This window comes from Oculina patagonica, chromosome 3 (genome assembly GCF_052425735.1).
Source record: "Oculina patagonica isolate OP01 chromosome 3, crgOcupat, whole genome shotgun sequence".
NCBI classification, from domain to species: domain Eukaryota; kingdom Metazoa; phylum Cnidaria; class Anthozoa; order Scleractinia; family Oculinidae; genus Oculina; species Oculina patagonica.
The window spans coordinates 686,835-710,521 of NC_135760.1; the positions used below are offsets into that span (position 1 = coordinate 686,835).

At 37.6% G+C, this 23,687-nt stretch overlaps 2 protein-coding genes and 1 long non-coding RNA gene across 5 annotated transcripts in view; all 3 read right to left on the bottom strand.

Moving 5' to 3' along the window:
- LOC144646043 (uncharacterized) overlaps positions 1–23,687 on the bottom strand; it is a 95,987-nt gene that overhangs the window by 39,242 nt on the left and 33,058 nt on the right. The gene's annotated exons all lie outside the window — the stretch shown is intronic.
- LOC144645995 (alpha-1,6-mannosyl-glycoprotein 4-beta-N-acetylglucosaminyltransferase-like) lies at positions 659–22,183 on the bottom strand. 2 transcript variants are annotated; one of them, XM_078505510.1, is made up of 5 exons: positions 21,966–22,183; positions 7,322–7,534; positions 4,186–4,362; positions 3,394–3,477; positions 659–2,377 (listed from the first exon to the last, which is right to left on the bottom strand). In XM_078505510.1, the coding sequence occupies exons 2-5, from the start codon at positions 7,494–7,496 to the stop codon at positions 1,221–1,223; spliced, it is 1,593 nt and encodes a 530-aa protein (XP_078361636.1). In that variant the 5' UTR covers positions 7,497–7,534; positions 21,966–22,183; the 3' UTR covers positions 659–1,220. The 2 variants fall into 2 exon arrangements, with proteins under 2 accessions (XP_078361636.1, XP_078361638.1); XM_078505512.1 differs by lacking the exons at positions 3,394–3,477; positions 4,186–4,362; positions 21,966–22,183 and having other exon boundaries at positions 7,322–7,690.
- On the bottom strand, positions 14,795–21,969 carry LOC144645994 (alpha-1,6-mannosyl-glycoprotein 4-beta-N-acetylglucosaminyltransferase-like). 2 transcript variants are annotated; one of them, XM_078505509.1, is made up of 4 exons: positions 21,751–21,969; positions 17,283–17,369; positions 16,532–16,615; positions 14,795–16,236 (listed from the first exon to the last, which is right to left on the bottom strand). In XM_078505509.1, exons 1-4 carry the CDS (start codon positions 21,923–21,925, stop codon positions 15,074–15,076), a joined length of 1,509 nt encoding a protein of 502 aa, XP_078361635.1. In that variant the 5' UTR covers positions 21,926–21,969; the 3' UTR covers positions 14,795–15,073. The 2 variants fall into 2 exon arrangements, with proteins under 2 accessions (XP_078361635.1, XP_078361634.1); XM_078505508.1 differs by having other exon boundaries at positions 17,193–17,369.

Consider the following 23,687-nt stretch of genomic DNA (forward strand, 5'->3'; position numbering starts at 1 on the left):
AATAATTAACTTGACTCGCATGTAAAGCCCACTCGTACAACGTTTGAGAATTCTTTTTTGACCGAAACACTCAGTGGGTCAAAGGTCTTAATCCCGTTCTTTATATCCTTTATTTTGCACTATTTGCTTATTGCTATAAAAACCTTTTCAGCCGTGTAATAAATCCCTTCATTAAGACCCATTAACCAAGCTTGCTCGGGACCGTGCTAGGAGAATATCGGCCCTCGGCCTTCTCACTATACGGACCCTGCTGCGCTCGGTCAATGCAGTTAATTATAAGACCTCGGGCCGATATTCTCTCACTGTAGCCCTCGCGTTTGGGTAACAGACGGCGAGCGGAGCCCCATGCCTAGGAAAACTTGGTAAACTCCTCGAGCCGAAAAAAATTGGTTATTACCGGTCAGCGTGCGTTCGCGCGCCTGTAATCGTCACGCAACTTTAGGATGATGATAGCGCAAAAGATTTCCAATGAACTTCAAACTTTGTACACTTGTAGTAACATCACTGTACAATAAAACAATATAAAAAAGTTTTTCGAAATTTTGTTTGAAAATATTTTTATCGGCCTTTTATACCGGGCGTATTTTTACGTTTTTTTTGAACGAGAAAAATGACTTTTGGTATATATTATTAAACACTTTTAAATAAAAACTGTATCAGTGAAAAGAGTATTTATTATTTTGTCCACCAGAAAAATCAACGTTGGTAATTAAGTGTTATCAGTCAGACCGTCATGTAAGCGGTAGAATTTGACGCCAACTGACACTAACTATAGAGTCATTTTTAAAAATACATGTTTAAAAAGAGAAAAATACATGAACGAATAAGTCTGTTAAAATTGTAGAGCCTTTATAAAGACCTTTTATTCAAGCCTTTGCATTGATTTCTTCAGCACTTGAACAATCCAGCCGCATTTGCCGGCAGAGGTACTGAGGTTGTGCAACTGAAGATAAGGCTATACATGCAAATAGCTAGAGCTTAAGCAACTACTGTTTTTGTTGTTGCTGTTGCTGCCGCTTCTGCAGTTACTGTTGTTATTGTAACTTCTGCTGTTGTAATTTTTGTTTTCAACTGACTATCTCCGGAGTTCCGATCCTTTTGTTGTCGCTGAGCAAACAAATTAGGAGAGTGTGATTGCATTTCACTCAGTCTTTCCTGTACGAGTCCTTACGTCAAGCTTGACAATCCCTCAGGCCCTGAGCAGTGTACGTGATGCGATTTTAAACTTGCCAAACATCAATCTCCCTAAAGAAGATCCAGGTAGCCGGGGGACTCGTCACCAACACTCGTAAACAAGTTATATTTTTACCCGCACCATCAAAAGTGACTTCTGCTTTACCTTTTTTAAACTCTCCAATTGTTTCGAGGTCTTTACACTTTGGAGCGTCACTTGTTTGATGTTCGCTTTTAAAACTTGCCTGCAAAACTGCCGTAATAAGCTGATCTTTAGGGGCAATGTAAGAACCTGTATCAACAACTACTTTACGAACAGTCACTGCTGAAGTAAACTCAACAATAATAAAGTCATCTTTCTTCAATTCCTTGGTCCAAAAATAGCCATAACCTTTGTTGTAAGCATCTTGTGGATGTCCATGATGGGCAGTCATTCGGCTACTGACGATTGCCGGGGGATTTAAACCCTTGTATTTAATATCGAACTGATCAAAATATAGTTCACTCATCTTTACACGATTTTTGTTTTCTGCAAACGAAGAATGACTTCCGACATGTTGAAAAAGGGAAGCCGGAGGAAAGATGAACTCTTGATCGAATGGTCGATCATATTTGATCTTTCGCCAAAAGATAATCAGCCAATCTACTGGCATTTCGTCGTACATTAGGTAAAAATACGTGGCAAGATTCTCCAGGTCGTTGCCGTGATAAACTTTGGCTACGTGGCCCTCAAAGGAAGCGTCTAAAATGGGCCAAGGTTTTTCTACTGAAGTGATGAAATCACGGAGCTTGGCATAAAAGCTTGGCGCTGGACGGACATCGTCTTCTAAATGAAGATAATACTGCGAGAGTCCATGGCAATAACACATTATATATGTAAAGTCTATATTTTGCTTTGAGCGCCAAAAGATCCTCTGAGGGTTATCACCAAATTTCTTTTTTACATTCGAGAGTGGCGGGTAAAACTCCTTAGGTGCAAAGATTACGCGAATAAAACCTTGATTAATATATTTATCAAAACGATTGGAGATTTCCGTCAAAACAGTGGATTTAGGTGCTTCATCGAAGTCGGCAAGAAATACTACAATAAAGATTTCACGTCGTTCTTCTTCGCTTGTATTATCAATCAAGGCTTGCATCGTTTCAATGAGGTAGTTTTCTCCCTGTGGTCGAAAAATTGATGAAATTCCAATTGTAAGAAATCCTGAAATGAAACAAAAAATGTTAAAAGTTGGTATAATCACAGCACAGTTATTAACAGTTAGCGTTGATAAGGAAGAGATGTAATGGACAGGAAGGGGGCGGGGGGGGGGGGGGTAGGATGCATATAGCTTTGACTGTTGACAATTCAAAAACTCGTTATTTGACGGCATACGGGTAAAACAACGAATTATTATCTCTTACTGTTTTCAAATTATATTTTATGTGGAAATAAGCGAAAAACTGTATCGTATAGACTCTTGGTTTTAGGCCATCGTAACTTGATTAAAAATATAATACAAACGGCGGTGATAAACATGATAAAAATCGCATTTTACTAAACTTGACGTTTCGTATGCTAAGCTACATACATTTTCAAAAGTATGACCGTTAACTCTTTTTGGCAACTATTTATATATTGTAATGAAAGGGGTCTGGAACCAAGACTGAGACGATTGATCTTCAGCAGTTATTTAATAAATGTAGTGACATTTCAGTTAAAAAAGCAGCAGCCTCTCACTGCCGACATTTGCATTTTATGAGGGTTGAAGTTCTTGGATAAATAATGTCTCCTTTATTTTGCAGTGGAGGTCAGTCTTGCCAGATGCAAGGATTTCGAAATGATCCCATTTGATGTTATGGCCTGTGGTTTTAATGTGATCAGCAATAGCTGATGAATGGTCACATTTAGTGAGGGCCTTAAAATGTTCAGTTTTTCTGTCATGTAATCGTCGTTTTGTTCTTCCTACGTAAACGTCATCACAGTCCCAGCAGCCAGCTTTGTAGATGACCTTAGATCGTTGAGAACGGTTGAGGCCATCAACCCAATAAATGTCACTACATTTAAATGTATGTAGCTTAGCATACGAAACGTCAAGTTTAGTAAAATGCGATTTTTTATCATGTTTATCACCGCTGTTTGTATTATATTTTTAATCATGCGAAAAACTATTACTTGCAAAATTACCGCCAAAAATTCAATCAGGACATTTTAAAATTTTTACAGTTCTCTTATCTTACCTTTTGTCGATGGATAGCTTCCCAATTTGGTTATCATGGAAGTGTTTATTATCTTTTTGTCCAGGCAAATAGAAGGGTGTGGTTCTGTTAAGAGTAAGACAAGTACAAAAATCCCTTTCGTTAACAATAAATGAGAATTTGCGATCGGGCGTGAGAGTTCCCGAACTGCCCTTCTTTCTCTCCTTTTCTACAGCTTTAAAGCAAGGTAAAAAACGATTAATTCTGAATTAATCTTTAAGCTTTATTTCATTTAAATAGAAGGCTTTTTTAAGCTTAGCAAATAACCTTGTAAGTGATCTATTTGTCATTGTCTTAAGGAGGCTCAAACCGGTTTCCAGCACTTTTTAGCTCTTTACTTTGATGGGTCAGTGCTACCAAATATTTGTCAGTTACTGCTGCAAAATTGGTATCAAACAAATGTCCAATCATCGCTTCTCTCCGCTGAAGGAGAGAGCCAGGAGGGCGTGCAGGGAATTCTCCGCGCACTTTGTATTTCCCTTTTCCCATTTTCCCCGCGCTTTTTTAATTATCTTGGTTTGGTTAATTTTATTGGAAGCGTGCGCAACAGAATGAACAAGCCTCCGTATAGGAAAAAGCTTTGCACGAGTAACAGTTAGACATGTACTCCACGAAATCTCAAGGTATGCTTACATTAGAGTTTCTGACAGCTCGTTACACATACCGTTTACCAATGCCACAAGGAGGGTTGGAAATAAAATTACAGGCAAAGCTTTTTATTGAGATCTATAATAAACACTGCGTAAATCACCCTCGAGAATTAACTGTTCTTACCTGGGATTATGATATTTGCTTCCGACCTAGTGTTGGTTGAGTTTACAACAGTATAAGCTGGCTGCTGTTTGCTTGGTGTGTCAGACTTACGGGGCAGTGTGGCGATGATCGATTTAGATTCATCTTTGGTTAAGTTTATGGCACTTTGAACTTGTTGCTCTATGTTTGACGTGAACTCTAAAACCAAGAGTAGTAAATAATTGTTAGAAATTATCTGGTTTCCCAAAACATTCGACTAGTTTCTCGTGGTTAGTGGGGATGTCGAGGTTAATTACAGTAAGCTCAGTAAGCACGCGATTGGTTGACAGAAATACAATTTATCCCAACGCCATTCGGATACCTTGCACATTTTAACATTTTAACTCGTTTCTCTTTTCTGCACGCTATTTTTAAATCTTTTACAATGTAAAAGCTTTAAAGAAGTCTCATCTGCAATATTTCCAGTTCATTCTTGCTTTCAGAAGAGCAATTATCGACATCCTTTTTTTCTACAGCCAAAAAATCTTCAGAGACATCACTAGTCGCATTAACTACAGTTTTATTTTCTTTATTTTGAAAATTTGCTCCCTCTCTCGCGTTAATTTCCTCCAATTCGCGTTAATTTACGGTAAGTCGCGTTGATTTCAAAGACCTTAATTTACTGGAGTAGTAAGGTGACGTCATCACCTTGTTCACATTACCTAAGCAAAAAGGCTAGATGACTGGGCAGAACACGCGTTTCATGAGCCAAATTTTATAAACAAGTTTACAGACTAGAAAGAAAGTTGTAGACAACTGTTTCTATTCAACAACTTACATTAGTCGAGACCTATTTGTGACTGTTATAGCTACCCTAGAGGACTAGGTTACAAGCATTCACTGAACATGAACATGTTTCTACATAAAGATAACTGATGCAATCTTTGTTGTCATGACAACAAAAATGGTCGCGATAATGCTTTTGTTGTGGACGACTGTTGCGCAAACAAAAATAACAAACTTGTTGATTAAGCAAGATTGCGGGTTTCCTATTCACCCCAACAAAATAGCTGCCCTTTTTTGAAAAGGAAAAGCTTTCTTGTTGTTTCAGTTTTGTTTGTCATGACCAATCTTAACTTTTAATTCTCTAGGGAGTCAAAGCCATAAGTTCTGAAAAATTCCTATCATGTACCCGCGAGTGAGAAACTAGGTTTTTTCAGGTTAGACTAAACGGGCTCTTACATTAATAGCAGTTAACACAAATTTAGGCTATTTAGGTTCTTAAAAGGTTCTTATTTTCAGGGAAAAATTTTACATTGTTGCTAATAGAACTTTTTGTGATATTCGGCCTATTATTTGTATAAAATTTGCAAACCACACAAGTGTTAATGTAAAAATGAAGAACTAATCATTTAGAACACGATATTGTATACATGTACAGTAAGTCCAAACTTATTTTCCCAAATTAAAGGAAACATTTTTAATAAATTTTAGAAAATGAGAACCTGTTTTTAAATTTTAGACTAAATAGGTTCTTATAAAAAATGAGGTCAAATTTCTCGGGGTTTTTTACTGTATATTATATTTCTCAGCAATATTACGGAGTATTAGTCGTTCAGTCATCAATCTTGTGAATCTAGAATCTTATCTGTTAACAAGGTATCGCAAATTTTGTTCGAATAAACTCGACTTTAAACTGTTCAGCTTGTTTTAACATTCTCGAGTTCCGTTCGTTTAACATACAGAACAACGTTAATTGTGACAAACAATGTAAAGTAGTCCAAATTATTCCTTGTGTTTCGACGAGAACCGGGCGAGAGTTTCCAGAACAACGTCTTATAATGGCCTCCGGATAAATTTTGGAAAAGACCATGTTAGCTTCGTTTGTTTGTTGTCCAATGTCGGGCCATGTGATGATACCCTTGAGGATTATCTCTTTCAAATTCCAAAACAAATCCACGTAAAAATGAATGAACAATTTTTAGATCTATAGATAAAGGAAAAATTCTCTAGAGATCATTAATGCGCAATTAACATACGAAGCTAAAAAGACGTGTTATTGCGTATAACGGTCCGTATATAAATAGCTATAAATCTACAGCGGAGAAATTGAATAATCAAACCTCACTGAGATATGATTTAGTTTTGCTAAAGAATAATTTTAAAAGATACAAACAAAGCTAAGTCCAAGGAAAAGAACGACAGAACAATTGTAAGTTACTTGAAAGTGCTTGTAATTTCTTGCCACAAATTTATCTTAATTTATTCAAAGTGAAAGCGAACCACCCGCGGCAAAGTGAAAAATATCGCTTTTTTCAATTAATTAACTAGGTTCTTTCCCTTCGATAATAGCGGTTACGAAAGAAAATCTGTTAAACCAAATAAATAGTATCGCCACTTAGGTATAAGATGTGATCGGACGTTGCTAAAAACTTTATCGAAACAACCGTAAATCTGGGTAATCACTCCATGTTGGTTTATCAGTACCCAAAGTTGTCCCGCTATTGAATTAGTTGTAAATCTCGATCGTCGGGCGTTGTTATTCCTAGCCCGTTATCGCCGAATTTTCATTCCTTTATACTTCAGAAGCGTTATTGCAATAATTTCGGGTCGATGGCAAAAGTTACTCGTTTTAATTTCTGTAACTTTGCTTAACAGAAAAAAGATTTCAGATCAGCTTCTAAACAGTTCAGTGGATTCAAAACTATAATAAACAATGCAAACCGGTGGTGTTTCGTGACTAGAGCACAAGGCGTTAACAATATCCTCACCGATAAATACACTACAAAAACTCAAATATTTCTGTTTCAATAAAGTTTTTTTAAGAAGTGTTGCACATAAACTGAACTCTGTTAATAATAACCTCATCAAGCAATCATGTCAAATTTCCACATTTGTACTGAATTAATATTGCTCCTAAGCAATCTCTAGAGAAGTATGACATATGTATTAGTAAAAGTTTCGCTGATAACAAGTCGGTTCAGTAATTCCATGTCGCGGTTAATGTACTAGTTGCAATTAATCGGTACACCTAGGTCAAGTAGCGACTAAACTGAATCATGTTCGGCAAAGGCGGAAAACAATTTTCCCAAGAAAGAAACCCGACTGAATTCCTGCCCGAATTTTTATGAGTTCCCAACACATGAGCTATATTGAATGAAAATTCTTGTTGACTCACCTAACAGAAGACCATTGGCCGGTACGTAAGGCCGAGTTGATGATGTCGTGCTTTCGCTTCTACTTCGCAATGCTAATGATGTGTAGACATTTGTATAGAGAACAGCGATGGCAGAAGCCGTGAAGAACACCACGACAAACTTCTTAAGATGCCTGCGTTGAAAACTGCATCGCATATTTAGAATTCGTTGGCGTTCTTGAAAAAAAAACCCAACTGATTATAGTGCTAGTAAACACCTTACTACAAAAATTGAAGCCTCGCTTATGAACTTCACGGCAATAAAATCTTTTCAGTCAAAACCGGTCAAGCGTTTCTCACGACGGGGGTGAAATACGTATAACGCCAGTATGTTAAATTTCCGAGCATCAGTATACTATATGTTGGCTTGGCTGGCCAACGCACCCAATTTAATCAATGGTTTGTGTGTCCGGATGTGTAGTGGAGGCAAAATGTTAAATTTCCGAGCATCAGTATACTACAGCTGGAGCAGTGAAGCATTATATGGATATGTTAAATACTAACATCCTGTGGCATAATATTGTATGTAGCTATTTAAAGCTTTGAAAACATTGAAGTACAATCGAAGTTTGGTTCGTTTTTCGCTTACAACAGAATAAAACGAAAAATAAATAAAAATAATTGTTGTTAAGCACTTTAGCCGGGAGGCTCGTTTCCAATGCAGCTGCATGTTTGCTAGATAATGCAGGCGTGGTTACCTCGGGCGAAAGTTAGAGTGCTGGAGAGTTGAGGGATTTTTTGTCTGGCATAAAGGCCTGACAAAACGAGAAAACATGTTTCCATAATTGTTTCTTCGTTTTGCAATGGTTCCATGACGTGCGGATACACGGAATGTTTTTAATGATAATGATAATGCATTTATATAGCGCATTTTCCATACGTCCAAATGCGCTTTACACACCAGACCACGTGTAGCAGTAGCTTATTATGCTTCTTGGATACAAAAATTGACCATGGAAACATTTTCTTCCCGTGTAGCAAAACTGAGAAACATTGGTTGGGGGAACATGCGCGTGCTGTGTGTGTTTCTAGAAACATGTGTCCTCGTGTTGCCAGGCCTTATGGGCCGTTAGCAGCTAGCAAGCTAAATATTCGAACGTCAATCAGTCCGAATGGAAAACAACAATGTAAATAAATTACTTACGTATATAGTTTCGAGAGTTTGTACATGCAGTAATCGTTTGTACCTATAAAAAAATGATATGCAAAAATAAAACACGTCGAATTTCGTCAAAAATACTTCACTGCGCCTCGTATTTTCAACTCTCTCACGCTCGGTGTTTGGAAATATGATGAAGCACTCTCTTTCTCGTATTTGATATATTTACCTCTTAAAAGTGCAGTCAATATTCAAAACTATATATGATAAACAATGCAAACCAGTGGTGCTTGGTGAACAGAGAAAAAGTCTTTATCGACAAAGACAAATATAACGGTTCCTTCATTGACATCCAGACTGATTGAAACACAGGCAGCCCAAGCTAACCATAAGAGCCATAGTACTCTAAGACTCAATTTATAAGGATTTGTATGGGAATGAAACAATTTTGTTTTACGATGAAAAAAATTCCAACGTTTTATAAATAAAGTTGACCTACACTGTTGCTGTGTCGTGTCCTTTCTTGTTTGCCAGCTCTTCGAGCCAATTTGAAGTGATTTGGATGAGTTATTGCTTTGCGAATTTTTAAACACGTGTACTTTAATGATATCCCCAAATATTTCTACAGGAAAAAGAAAATCACCGGCACGTGATTCTTAAACGCCGATTTTCCAGTAGAAAATCGACCTCTCCGGGTCTCGCAGCGTCTTTTAAAGTAAGTAACAATAACTTCCTGCCCCTCCACCGCTGAGGTCAAGTTTTTCGAGCCGACGCCATTTTGTGTGTGGTTTGATGGGCCGCGCATAACAAGAAAAGCAAAAGTTGCACTTTGGAAAAATTTTCTACGCTTCACTAGAGCACTCAGAACCAAAGCGGCAAGGATAGGAAAGATAAATTACCGAGGATTACGATGGTAAAAATTATGTAGCGATTTGACCAATTTGACGGAAGATATTTCCCTTCGAATGAGATGCTGTCGAAAATAGTTTCCAGCCTTGGGAATATTGGCGTGTTTAAAATTTCGCAAAGCAATATATATAATTCATCCAAATCACTTCAAATTATTTAGCTCGAGGAGCTGGCAAACAAGAAAGAACACGACACAGCTACAGTGCCGAGTCAATTTTATTCATAAAACTTTCGAATTTATACTTCGTAAAACAAAATTGTTTCATTCCAATACAAATCCTTACAAACTGAGTCTTAGAGTACTGTGGCTCTTATCGTTAGCTTGGGCTGCGTGTGGTTGAAACCTATCGATATTGATAACCTTGCGTATCTTTCCATTGTTTTTTGTTGCAGTTATATATAAATATAAACCTCACTTATCGCGCTGACATTTCATTTGCTGTTTGCACCGTTCCCATAATACAGCTTGTTTACCCCCCAAAATTTTTGCATAAGCATTGTTTTCAATTTCTCTTTGGATTCACAGTGACGTACAATCATCCCAAGAGAAATTGAAAACAATGCTTATGCAAAAATTTTGGGGGGTAAACAAGATAAAGCGAATTACAGTAACTTATATTGTTCGCTAACAATTATCAGAGAAATGTGAAATATATGCAAGTAAAAGTTTGCGTAGAAATAAACGCCTCTCTCTAATAAACGCCTCATATCTATGTAACGCCTCCTGTAGGACCCCTAAAATTTAATACAGACGCCCCGGGCGTTTATAAGATCATTTACGGTAGCCTTCAACCAGTGGAAGCTCAAAACCCAGACGTAGTTGAAGAATTGAAATTGAAATATGGTGAAGAGCGAATGACCGTAGACGAATTTTGCCCAATATGCGAAAAAAATTTGTTTGTTATTCCAGTGGTGTATTCGAAAGTGAAAATGGAGCCGTGCAGGTCTATCCATTACAGCCTAAACATATCGTTAATTTATAAGGCTAAGATCGATCAAGAACAAAAGCTAGACGATGATAGTGGGCGAGATTTGATCGATTTTATCACATGAAGCGTCGATTTCCAATTCTCTTTTCGTTTTTGTTCGAACTTGCAGAACGGTCTATGTTCTAAATTTCTTTCGCTTGCATCAAGTTAAAAATTCTCGTATTTGCTCGTTGTCATTGGACCTTGCGCGCGTGTTTACATTATTCAATAGATATATCCAGTAAAAAATAAACTCAGTTTTGTACTTTTTTCGCCACCGTGGGGATACTGTAATTTCAAAATCCTTTTCCAGTTAACTGTTTTTGTTGGGCTGTTAGACTTAAATTGTGTTTGAACTCAACAATCGGTGCATTACTAGACGCTATAATGATACAAGTTAAAGAGTAAATATATAAGTTCCTTTTTCATCACTAAAAATGTACATTGTAGTACGTGAAGCTGTATATTATTAAGGTAATTCCCTCGAAATACAACTGCTCATAGATTTCCAAAACTTTTTCGGTATGACAATTTTGCTTCATTGGGGGAGTGGGTAGCGTAAATTTGTACTAGTCAGGTCAATTTTCACAGGTGTACCCTAAGGAAAATTTGACCGTCGGTGTGCCCGTCGGACTAATTAAGAAGACGAGAGTCCAAACAAATTATCCCTGTGTGTCTCATTTAGACCACCTAAGTCTGAATAAAAAACGCCTGGTATTACTCGAAGTACGAAAACAACCACGCTAAACTTTTTATTCATACTTGTGAAGGCGCGAAACAACGCTTTGAACATAAAACCACGCTTAACTTTTTATTGATTCATGTGAGGACCCGACCCACGCTTTGAACACGAAAGTTTGATCTACTGTTTATTGATACTTGCATTTGTGAAGACCCAAACCAACGCCTTGAACACCAAATTTTAACTTTTTATTGATACTTGTGAAGACGCGAACCAACGCTTTGAACATGAAACCTTAACTGAAGATGCGAACCAAGTTGAACGCTTTGAACACGAAACTTTGCTTAACTTTTTATTGATACTTGTGAAGACGCGAACCAACGCCTTCAACACTAAACTATGGCTTTGGTTAACTTTTTATTGATACTTGCGAAGACCCAAACCAACGCTTTGAACACCAAAGTTTAACTTTCTATTCATACTTGTAAAGACGCGAACCAACGCTTTTAACACGAAACCTTGCTTACCTTTTTATTGATACTAATGAAGACGCGAACCAACGCTTTGAACACGAAACCTTGCTTACCTTTTTTTACTAAAACTGAGAACTAATTAATCCGAGTGACGGCGTAAAGGCACAGTGCGCTAAAACGGTACATAAAATTTCGCATCCTTGACTAAATATTTACAAGTAAAATATCCGCAGCCATTGATATAAACACAAAAATATAAAAATATCACAAATGAATTTTACTTTTTTAAAGGATTTCTTCGAATATTTTTTAACAATTAAACGATAAAATTAAAAATGGTAACTGGTCGTCGATCTTCTCAGGATCGGTCAGGACATACCTTGCCTAATAAACCATTAGGCTAAAAACATCCATAGGTTTCCTCACTAACAGAATCCAAGAAGAAGAAATCCTAGCATGAACAGTTTTCTTTGACTTTGTAGATGTACGATTTTGCTATAATTTTTTTTATTTGCGGTCGGCTTTGCAAGAGTAAAATATGTTTTGGAGCCTTGTAATTTGCAAAATAAACAGGAACGGTTTTGAGTGAGAACTATCCTCATGAACTCGTTTGGCTTTAGAGCAGGAAAACGCGAGCAACCATATTAACTAGCTCAGTGTTAATATTGCAAAACTTGCCACAAACATGCACGAACCAACGTGCATAAATAGTGACACGTAAACAATCGACCTCATCGCCTGATGAAGACTAGCAGTATTGCAGTCGAAACGTCGCGATCAACATCTCAAAGCGATTCTATCGTGAGACAAACGAATAAACGTTCATTACCTGACAATAACTTTATTTCACGCAATCATTAAAAATACAAGCACCGATAAAAAGGATTAAGAACTTAAAAAAAGCTATATAAAAAGGTACAATGTCTTTGTATAAGCGAGAATTGAAATCTAAAAATCATTTCTAATATGCAATTAATTTTTCTATATTTCAAAATCAAATTTTTACAAATGGTGATCGTTCAAAGAAAAGAAAAGCTAATAAAAATTTTATACGTATTATTCTCGCTTCCAATATAATTTGAGAGTCTTAAGGGAAACTTTCGGATTCGTGCTCGACCTTTCTCTATTTCTATATCAATGTCATTAATGTTCAGATAGTTCAGATTGTTCCTTCTCCTGATAGTGCGTGAACCTCTGAGGCAAAGGAGCGCTGATCTCAAGATTGCAAACGAGATTTTGGTTCTGACCCAAGCGATAGTCGTGGAGTAGTCTTTCCCTTTCTTTATTGCCAAGAGTTCTGCTAGTCTGCTGTGGTATCGTCTGCATTCTTCTGCCATTCCTCCTGTAGTTTTGTTCTTATAATAATAATAATAATAATAATAATAATATAATAATAATAATAATAATAATAATAATAATAATAATAATAATAATTTTATTCAACACTCCTAAAAATGACCTATGTACAGTACTTCGTTAAAAAGAATTAAAAAAAAAAAACGAAATTCATACCTTTATAACTATTAGAAAGAAAGTCTCAATATTTCTTGAAATATAGTCCACGAAAATGTTTCTCTAAAAATGTTTCACTATACTAATACATAGAAAAGAAAAGCTATAAAAAAGAAAAGCTATAAAAATTCTATAAGTATCATTCTCACTTCATATATAATTACTTTTGAAACTATCGGATTCGTGCTCGACCTTTCTCTATTTCTATATAAATGTCATTAATGTTTAGATTGTTCCTTCTCCTGATAGTGCGTGAACCTCTAAGGCATAAAAGCGCTGATCTCAAGATTGCAAACGAGATTTTGGTTCTGACCCAAGCGATAGTCGTGGAGTAGTCTTTCCCTTTCTTTATTGCCAAGAGTTCTGCTAGTCTGCTGTGGTATCGTCTGCATTCTTCTGCCATTCCTCCTGTAGTTGAGAATACTAGAGGAGTGAATGTTCCTTGCTCGATTTGCAAAACTCTCTTTGCATATGAGCGCTTTTTCCCATTTTCATGCTGGCGATAAATTTGGTCTGGGCTGAGATCTTTATATGATTCTGCGTTGGGATGACAAACCCTCACGTCGAAAAAGGCAGAATTTTGTCGATCCCAAAACCCGCGTGCATGAATATCCAGGCGAGCGTCAGGCGCTTTATTGACACCTCTGGGCAGCATCTCTCCAGTGATTTCTTGTAGGACTGGTTCCACTTCAACGTCATAGCAGACCATGTTAAGCATTTGAGCTTCACGATCGGACTTCATTATGTCGTTGTATAATGAAGCCACTGCGTCTGCAGATCATAGCATGGTCGTTGTTAAAGACATCGCCACAGACGCAAACCGATGGAGTGCCATTTATATCCCAGTTGTACCTCAGGTGGATAGCATCTTTAAATTCCCTCTTATTCAAAGTAAAATCCATATCCTTCAAAGGGAGAACCGTCAGACAACTTGAGGCCCCTTTCTCTGTAGCAAGCTCAACAGCTCTCTTAGATCTATAAGGAAGATCATTCTTCACTTCCTCGAAATTGCCACTCAAGCGTTGTTCCTTTTCCTTACGAGCTTCTTGTTGCAATGACCTTACTGTGTTGTCGTCAAGTGACTCATGTTCTTGTGATACGATTTGTTCTACTAGTGGAGCAGTCACCTTGGTTGAGGCTGTGTACTCTGAAGATGCAAGTTCCATAGGGTTGACTAGACCCAGTCCTCCCATGCGCACTGGCAGGGCCAACAGGTTCCGTTCAGTATCTGTACATGTATGACCTGCAAGTGCCGGTATAAGGGAGTCGGCTATTGCACGCTCTAGCTATATAGTGACTCCAGGAGACACTCGATATCGGGTAGCGTTCTAAGGAAATATGTCCACCGATGCCGCAGACCAAAAGTAAAGGCAGCATAGCTTGCTTGTAGTTGTGATGAGGCGAACTCTGCAAGGTTGGTGAGCTGGTTTACCCATAATAATAATAATAATAATAATAATAATAATAATAATAATAATAATAATAATAATAATAATAATAATAATAATAATAATATTTAATATTTATATAGCGCCAAAATCCACTAGTTGCCCATGGCGTACAATAAATACATTAATTACGTGTTAAAAACTCTAAAATTTAAAAACAGATATTTACAAATCTAAATTCAAATGTATCTTAATTTTAAAATGAATTGTGTAAATGTAAGTAAGCATTTTTTTTTAAATAATGTATTGTGGGAACGTTTTTTATTGTTTTTGCAAGAAGTATTTTTTAACTGATTTGCGTAGAATAAAGTTCATTATTAAAAAATTGGATAAAATAATTAAAAAATAAAATACAAAAATATAGCATCTGCAGAGGTACCAAGGTTATGTAATTAAAGATAAGGCTAAACAGGCAAATATCTACTATACAGCCTCATGCTGCTGTTGCTGTTGTTGTTGTTGTTGTTGCTGTTGCTTATGTTGCTTAGTACATGTTGTTTTTGTTGTTACTGTTGTTATCGTTACTTCTGCTGCTGTCTTTTGGTCAGCTCAAAGTGATCAGCAAGAATGTCACTCAATTGTGCGAGTCCTCTTGGCAAGCTTACAAAACCTTCGGATGCTAAGCAGTACACTTGAAGCGATTTTAAGCCAGCCAAACATCAATCTCCCTAAAGAAGACCCAGGTGGGCTGGGGACTCGTCACCAACACTTGTAAACAAGTTGTATTTTTACCCGCACCATCAAAAGTGACTTCTGCTTTACCTTTTTTAAACTCTCCAATTGTTTGGAAATCTTTACACTTTGGAGAATCACTTGTTTGACCTTCTGTTTTAAAACTTGCCTGCAACACAGCGGACTGAAGCTGATCTTTGGGGGCAATGTAAGAACCTGTATCAACAACTACTTTACGAACAGTCACTGCTGAAGTAAACTCAACAAGAATAAAGTCACCTTGTTTTACTTCCTTGGTCCAAAAATAGCCATAACCTTTGTTGTACGCATCTTGTGGATGTCCAAGATTGGACGTCATTTGGCTGCTGACGATCGCCGAGGGATTTAAACCCTTGTATTTGATATCGTACTGATCAAAATATTGCTCCCTCGACTTGTTGGTATCACGACCTTTGTTTTCTGCAAACGAAGAATGACTTCCGACATGTTGAAAAAGGGAAGCCGGAGGAAAAATGAACCCTTGATCAAATGGTCCCTCAGATTTGATCCTTCGCCAAAAGATGATCAGCCAATCCACTGGCATTTCGTCGTACATGAGGTAAAAATACGTGGCAAGATTCTCCAGGTCGTTGCCGTGATAAACTTTGGCAACGTGGCCCATATAGGAAGCGTCTAGAATGGGCCAAGGCTTTTTTACCGATGAGATAAAGTCACGGAGCTTGGGATAAAAGCTTGGCGCTGGAAGTACATCGTCTTCTAAATGAAGATAATACTGCGATAGACCATGGCAATAACACATTAAAAATGTAAAGTCTATGTTTTGATTTGAGCGCCAAAAGATCCTTTTCGGGTTATCACCAAATTTCTTCTTCACATTTGAAAGTGGTGGGTAAAACTCCTTAGGTGCAAAGATTACACGAATAAAACCTTGATTAATGTTTTTCTCAAAACGACTGAAGATTTCCGTCAAAGCAGTAGATTTAGTTGCTCCATTAAAGTCTGCAAGAAATATTACAATGAAGATTTCACGTCGTTCTTCGTCGCTAGTATTATCAATCAAGCCTTGAATCGTTTTAACGAGATAATTATCTCCTTGTGGTCGAAAAATTGATGCGATTCCAATTGTAAGAAATCCTGAAATGATAAAAAAAAAATGTTTAGGTGGGTATGATCACAGCACAGTTATTCACAGTTAGCGTTAATAAGGAAGAGATGTAATGGACAGGGACGAGAGGGTGGACATAAAGCTTTGACGGTTGACACTTAAAAATCTCGCCATTTGACAGTAGACTGGTAAAACAAAGAACTAATGTCTCTTAATATTTCAAATTAATTTTATGTGTAAATATGCGAACAACGTTAACTATTACTTGTAAAAATACCGCCAAAAATTCAATCAAGCATTTTAAAATTAATACTCAAATCTCACCTTTTGTTTGTGGATAGCTTCCCAGTTTGGTTATCATGGAAGTGTTTAGTATCTGTTTATCCAGGCAAATAGAAGGGTGTGGTTCTGTTAAGAGTAAGAAAGGTGCAAAAATGCCTTTGGTTTAAAAAATTGAGAATTCGCGATCGGGCGTGAGCGAAAAATGCGTGGAGAAGAAAGCTAAAGAAACAACACAGAAAGCTTTTTTGGGCTTAGCAAATAACCTTGTAAATGATCTATTTACCATTGACTAAAAGATTTCAAAGAGAACTGTTGTACCCTTTTTTCCCACTGAGCCCCGAAGGGGAGAGGCAAGAGGACATGCGGGGACATCTCCGCTCACTTTGGTTTCCCCCTTTCCCATTTTCCCCGCGCCTTCTTATTATTCATTATCTTGGCTTGGCTCATTTTATTGAAGGCGTGCCTCTTTTGAGGAAAGATCTTTTGCAACAGTGACAGTAGCCAGTTGGACATGTACTCCACGAAATCTCAAGGTATGCTTACATGTTTGTGAAAACAGGAGTTCCCCTGGACGCCAGAGTTTCTGACAGCTCGTAACACGTACCGTTCACCAATGCAACAAGAAGGCTTGGAAATCAAATATATAATAAGAGATATATAATAAGCACTGCGTAAATCACCCTTGAGAATTAAATGTTCTTACCTGGGATTATGATATTTGTTTCCGACCTAGTGTTCGTTGAGTTTACAACAGTATGAGCTGGCTGCTGTTTGCTTGGTATGCCAAACTTACGGGGCGGTGTGGCGATGATCGATTCAGATTCATCTTTCGTTGAATTCAGGGCAGAGTGAACTTGCTGCTTTATGCTTGATGTGAACTCTAAAACCAAGAGTAGCAGATTGTTAGAAATCGTCTGTGTTGCCACTCGACTAGTTTCTTGTGGTTAGTGGGGGTGTCAAGGTTAATCATGACAGTAAACTCAGTTAGCAAGCGATTTGTTGACAGCAGAACAATTTATCCCAACGCCAATAGGATACCTTGCACATTTTAACTCGTTCAAACATTTTAACTCGTTTCTCTTTTCTGCACCTTAATTTTTAAATCTTTTACAATGTAAAAGCCTTAAAGTAGTCTCATCTGCAATATTTCCAGTTTATTATTGCTTTCAGAAGAGCGGTTCTCGACATCTTTGTTTTTTACCACAGCTGTTATGAAAATAACTTAAGAGACATCACCAGTCGCGTTAATTACAGTTTTATTGTCATCATTTTGAAAATTTGCTCCCTCTCTCGCGTTAATTTCCTTTATTTGAAAGTAAATTTCCCTCCAATTCGCGTTAATTTAAGTCGCGTTTTAATTTACGAAGCAATAAGGTGACGTCATCACTTTGTTCACACTACCTCATGTTACGGGAGAATTTTCATGTTCCAGTCATTTCTGTGTTTATCCTTATTCAGCATTTTAAAACCTTTTAAAAAACCAACAGTAGTTCCTGTCCAAGTAGAAATTCAAATTTGTCGTGTGTTTGGAAATTGTGCACCTGTACATCTGCAGCTTTTTCATAACCACAATCAATTTATTAGATAAATATCTCGGTAACTTATTCTTTTAAGTTTTCCGTTCATAATTTGAAGTTCCTGGTTTTATATTAGTTTCCAAGGAAGTTCGCCAGCTGAACTTATTTTCCTTAATGAAGTTATATTGCTTTTCATTCAAGGGTTGCTCTTAGTTAGTTAGCTGAGCAAACCAATTCCAGATATCTTAATAAGCTTTTCACTTTAAATTTCCTATGCTTGTTTTAGCTTAATTTAAGCTCGCTATTTCTAATTTCAAAGTTGTGATTTTTAATCTAAGATCTCGTTTTTAATTTTGTAAACTTCCTACTGTTGATATAAGTTCGCTCTTGTAATTGCAATCGTTTCATTATTTATTGTACTCAATAGAAAGCTTTTGTTCACATTGTAAACACCTTATTTGTAGCAACGATATATAAGGAGCTACGTTGTAAAAGTTTCTTTGATTACATCGACGGTGGGATCACATTGGTGATCGCATCGGTGATTACATCGAAGATTACAAACTGAGTTAGAATAAACTACTGTTGTACCCAAGTTCTGTCTCAGCCTTACGTCTGTAGTTCTGAAGTTCCTTGAAGTTAGATCGCCGTGTGCCTAGAAGCTTGTGATAAGGCTTCGATTCCGTAAGCACTAACTGGGTGCTCTACCGAGTTAAGGACGTTCGCGCGAAAATCTTCCAACATTGCAATTTTTCTTAAAATTTCACCACAACTAGTTTATCAGTTACTTTTATCAGAAATGTAAAAAAAAGTGGGGGTCACCGACTTCGTTCCCGAGTTACGATAAGCGAAAGAGGGCGCGTATTTGGATAAATTTCACTTCGTCACTCGATATGACCTCAGCGGCTTCGGGCGACAAAATATTTTAAATGAATTGATGTAGGCTAACTTTCTTTGCCTGAATTTATTTCAGTGGGTCTATTGTACAAATATATTTCGCTTTTGAAGTCCCTTAAGGAAAATCTTGCCTTAAAGAATTGGATTTGCGAAAACTCGAGGCTGGAAAATGTGAGTGATTTGGTCGCGCGCGAGGGGAGAAAATGAAAAAATAACAAGCTCCCAACATTGGAATTTCGCTCATTTTTTGTCAATCAGTAGAGATTTATCAGTAAAGGTGGTATATCCCGAAAAAAATGGGGGTCACCTACTGTTTAAGAGAGGAAACTGCAAGCGAAGTTAACGCAACGGCTACCCACCTTATATGTGTTTGGAAAGATTTCTCAGCGCGCGCGCTCATGCAGGTCGTGGCATGACGTTGCGACATGAATTACGTGCGCAGTAAGGATGCGCATAAACAATTAGCGCGAACGTCCTTAAGTTCCCCGTATTTGAGTCATATTTCAGTCATATTTCCGCGAAGTTAAAGCGCATTTCCCAACAGTTCAAAATTCGGTTCAGACACACAAAGCAAGGAAAAACCTATCATCACACTCGGCAAAAAGGCTAGATGACTGAGCAGAACGCGCGTTGCATGAGCCAAATTTTATAAACAAGTTTAACAGACAAGAGAGATAGTCGTAGACAACTATTTCTATTTAACAATTAGACTACGAGCCCGAGTTTTCTATGAGCAATTATAGTTCACCACTAAATTTTCTCCGATTCTGATTGGTTTAAATTGATCACGTGACGCGATAGTGCCCGTCCGCCGGAGGGCACTATCAGCCCATAGTGCCCTCCCGTGACTGTTTTTTGTAAACAAGCTGCCTGCAGACAAAAAACCCCAACCAAATTCACTGCATTTAGTGGGTTTCTCGTCTGGTTTTGTTTCGTTTGTAAAATTTCAGCTTTCAATTGAGTTTTTTATCCTCAAAAGTAAAAATAATTCACGATGCTTGTTTTTGTATGTGCGCGCGGAAGAAAATTTAGTGGTGAACAATAAAGCACCCTGCGAGCAGAGCCTCTTTTAACTTCCCTACGGTTGAGATTTGGGAAGTAGAAAGAGGCTCTGCGTGAATCGTGTCATTTCTTTGAAGTCGCCGCAGCCCCAAAGTTTGGGCTGGTCAGTCCAGATTAAACCGGTTTTTGCCGCGCGGGCATTAATTTTTGGAAAAACTGATGGCCAAGACGGAGCCCACAGTACGCTCTCGAAAGCACTAGAGCTGACGATTGCTCTCACCATCTGCTACCGTTTGTGCGCGCGTGCAGCTTATGGATCATTTAAGATCTCGTGTTTTTCGCAAACCAAGAAGAAATTTCACGGTTTAAATCGCACATCTCTACCATAAAGACACTAATACAACCTTAAGCGGTGCTTGACGTGTTTTTACTGAGGTAACTCAGACGCTTTTTGAAGAAAAGAACTTGTAAAACAAACACTTTGTTCACACTGTCGTGTACGATCCGACACGCCATTCCGCGCGCGCATACTAGGATTAAGTGGTCCTCGCGCAAGCTAAACGCGCAAGCATCGTCACAAGCATCGCGTAAACCTCGCGCATGCTCAACAAAGATTTTACATGATTCTTGCAGAGCCCCTTTCTTCTCAAGTATATCAGTGGAAAAAGAAGGGGCTCTGCTCGCAGGGTGACAATAAAGACAATAGAGTGTTTCTGTCTCGGAACTATCGGTCTGATAGTTGCCCCTTGGAAATTTGATGTTCTTAAAACTAGCATATTTGCCCTCGAAGCTTCGCTTCTCGGGCTAATATTTGTTTTAAGAACATCAAATTTCCGCGGGGCAACTATCAGCCGATAGTTCCTCGACAGATACACTCTATTGTTAAAATAGAAAACAGTGGGAGAACCAATCAGATTCGCGGATTTCCAATAGAACACAGCTGCGTTTCTACTAATCAACATTAGTCGACAACTGTTTATGACTGATATAGCTACCCTAGAGGACAAGGTAACAAACGTTCATTGCACATGTTTTTTTCTACATCAGATAACTGGTGCAAGATGGTCGCAATAATGCTTTTCTTGTGGACGACAGTCGCGCAAACAAGAATGGTAAACTTGTCGATAGCAACACTGCGGGCTTCCTATTCACCCCAACAAAATAACTGCCCTTTTGAAAATGAAAAGCTTTCTTGTTGTTTCAGTTTTGTGGCCGCGTTTGTCGTGACCAAAATCAACTTTTAATTCTCTAGGGAGTCAAAGTGTAAGAGCATATTTTGGGATTATTTTAAAAATATATTTCTTAGTACGGGCTCGAGCGTTAAGATTATTTATTCATCTGCACATAAGTTCTAAAAAATACCTATCATGTATATAATATTTCTCTGCAATATTTCGGAGCAAACCGGTGGTGTTTCGTGACTAATTAAAGCAAAAGGCGTTCACAATATCTTCACCGTTAGATATACTTTACCGAAACTCAAATACATTCGTGTTTCAATAAAGTTTTCTATGTGTTTCACATAAATAACTCTGTTAATAATAATCTCATCAAAGAATCATGTCAAATTTCCACATTTTGTACTGAATATTGCTCTCTAGCAATCTCTAGAGACGTATATAATATGTATTAGTAAAAGTTTCGCTGATAACAAGTCGGTTCAGTAATTCTATGTCGCGGTTAATGCACTAGCTGCAATTAATCGGTAGAAGTGGCGACTAAACTGAATCATGTTCGGCAAAGATAAAAATTTTCCCAAGAAAGAAACCCGACTGAATTCCTGCCCGAATTTTTATGAGTTCCCAACACATGAGGTATAATGAATAAAATGTTTTGTCGACTCACCTAACAGAAGACCATTAGCCGTTACGTAAGGCCGAGTTAATGATGTCGTGCTTTCGCTTCCACTACGCAATGCTAACGATGTGTAGACATTTGTATAGAGAACAGCGATGACAGAAGCCGTGAAGAACACCACGACAAACTTCTTAAGATGCCTGCGTTGAAATCTGCATCGCATATTTAGAATTCGTTTGCGTTCTTGAAAAAAAAACAACAACAACTGATTATAGTGCTAGTAAACACCTTACTGCAAAAACCGAAGTCTCGCTAATGAACTTCACAGCAATAAAATTAATCTTTTCAGTCAAAACCGGTCAAGCGTTTTTCATGACGAGGGTGATAGTGTATTACGCCAGTATGTTAAATTTTCGAGCATAACACTTCAGCTGGAGCACTGAAGCATTATGTCGATGTGTTAAATACTAACATCGTGTGGCATAATATTGTATGTAGCTATTTAAAGGTTTGAAAACATTGAAGTGCAATCGCAGGTGTAGGGAATAATAATTTAAATAAATTACTTACGTATAGAGTTACGTTTCGAGAGTTTTTTCATGCAGGGGTGCTTACCATTTGTAAGAAAAATCCGGTTGGTGCGACCGTTGCATAATGGTAAGTGATTTTCCGAATATGCCGACCAACCGGATGAGATTTGGCTTACTGTCGATATAGCTGAATACTTCGAGGTAGAAAACAAACTTTCCGACGAATAAGATGGGCTGATGCTGTTAACTACCGTCAGCTGTTCCATGAGACGCGATTTAAACAGAATACAAGGTTATTTTGAGGTAACTGTTCCCACCTACGCACCGAGTGAATTTCGCAGTCGAGTGAAAATTGGCACGTTCGAGCTAGATCCTGTCCAGGCTGCCTGTCCTTTGTCAAAATATTGACCAAGTGGTCATTTCAGGCCGCAAAGAAAAATTACATTTGCCTCTTTGGGCATGATAAATGAGACCATTTCTTAACTTTAAATTATCTTTCCATGATGTGTATTGTATTGCCAGACATAGATTTACGTTTCTTTTGTATTTTGTGGTATACAGGTAATTTGTGGGATTAATAGAATGCCTAATGTGTAAACAAGATTTACAGAATTCAGTACTGAGGACTTTTTGAATTACTGGTGAGTTAAACTATTATAACAAGTTCAGGTAGTTATTAATATCTTCAGCCAATATCTCAGCAATTCCCATCCTCCTCTCTACACGCATTCATTACCTGAGACATTTAAGATCTACTTTTTGACCAGACATTTGCATAATTTATAAAAAAGCTGTTTGACATTTTTTAAGGCCTGTATTTTCAGTTGTTGGATGGCCTTCAGTAGCATTTTAAACTACAGCTAGCAATGTAAAATATTCAAATGAAGCCTGACATATGTGCAAAGAAAATTGATTTCTTCCTGGCCTGACCCAGGTAGACTTGGCAAGGTGAAACCATTATATGCTTACCCAAAGTCCTATGTTTCTCTGGAAAGATCAACAACAAAAAATAAAAATCCATAAATGTCATTTGGCTATCTAGCAAGTGGAAAAAATTATTGAATCCACTAACCCAACATGAAAGCAGTCAGTTTTTTTTTTCACACACTGAAAAAGGCCATTTAATATATAGTCTGCATGCTGGAAAAATAGCAATTTCAAATCCAACAATCTTATTTAAATCCCTACGTCTATCCTGGATTTCAAGACTTTTAACTTCAGACCAAACTCCGACAGACATGGAAATCTATTCCATTATATTTCTTCAAGAAATATGGCGGACTAAACTTCCTCCTTCGGTGCAACTATGATCTAAAGTTTCTAGAAGAATCTGAAATTCCGACTTTTTATAAGCAGATACTAGCCAACTTTCTTGAAATAAAGTCTCTGTATAAGCAAGAGGAAGACGTCCTAGAACTTATCCTTTTTAATAACAAAGAAATTCGGATTGGTGGC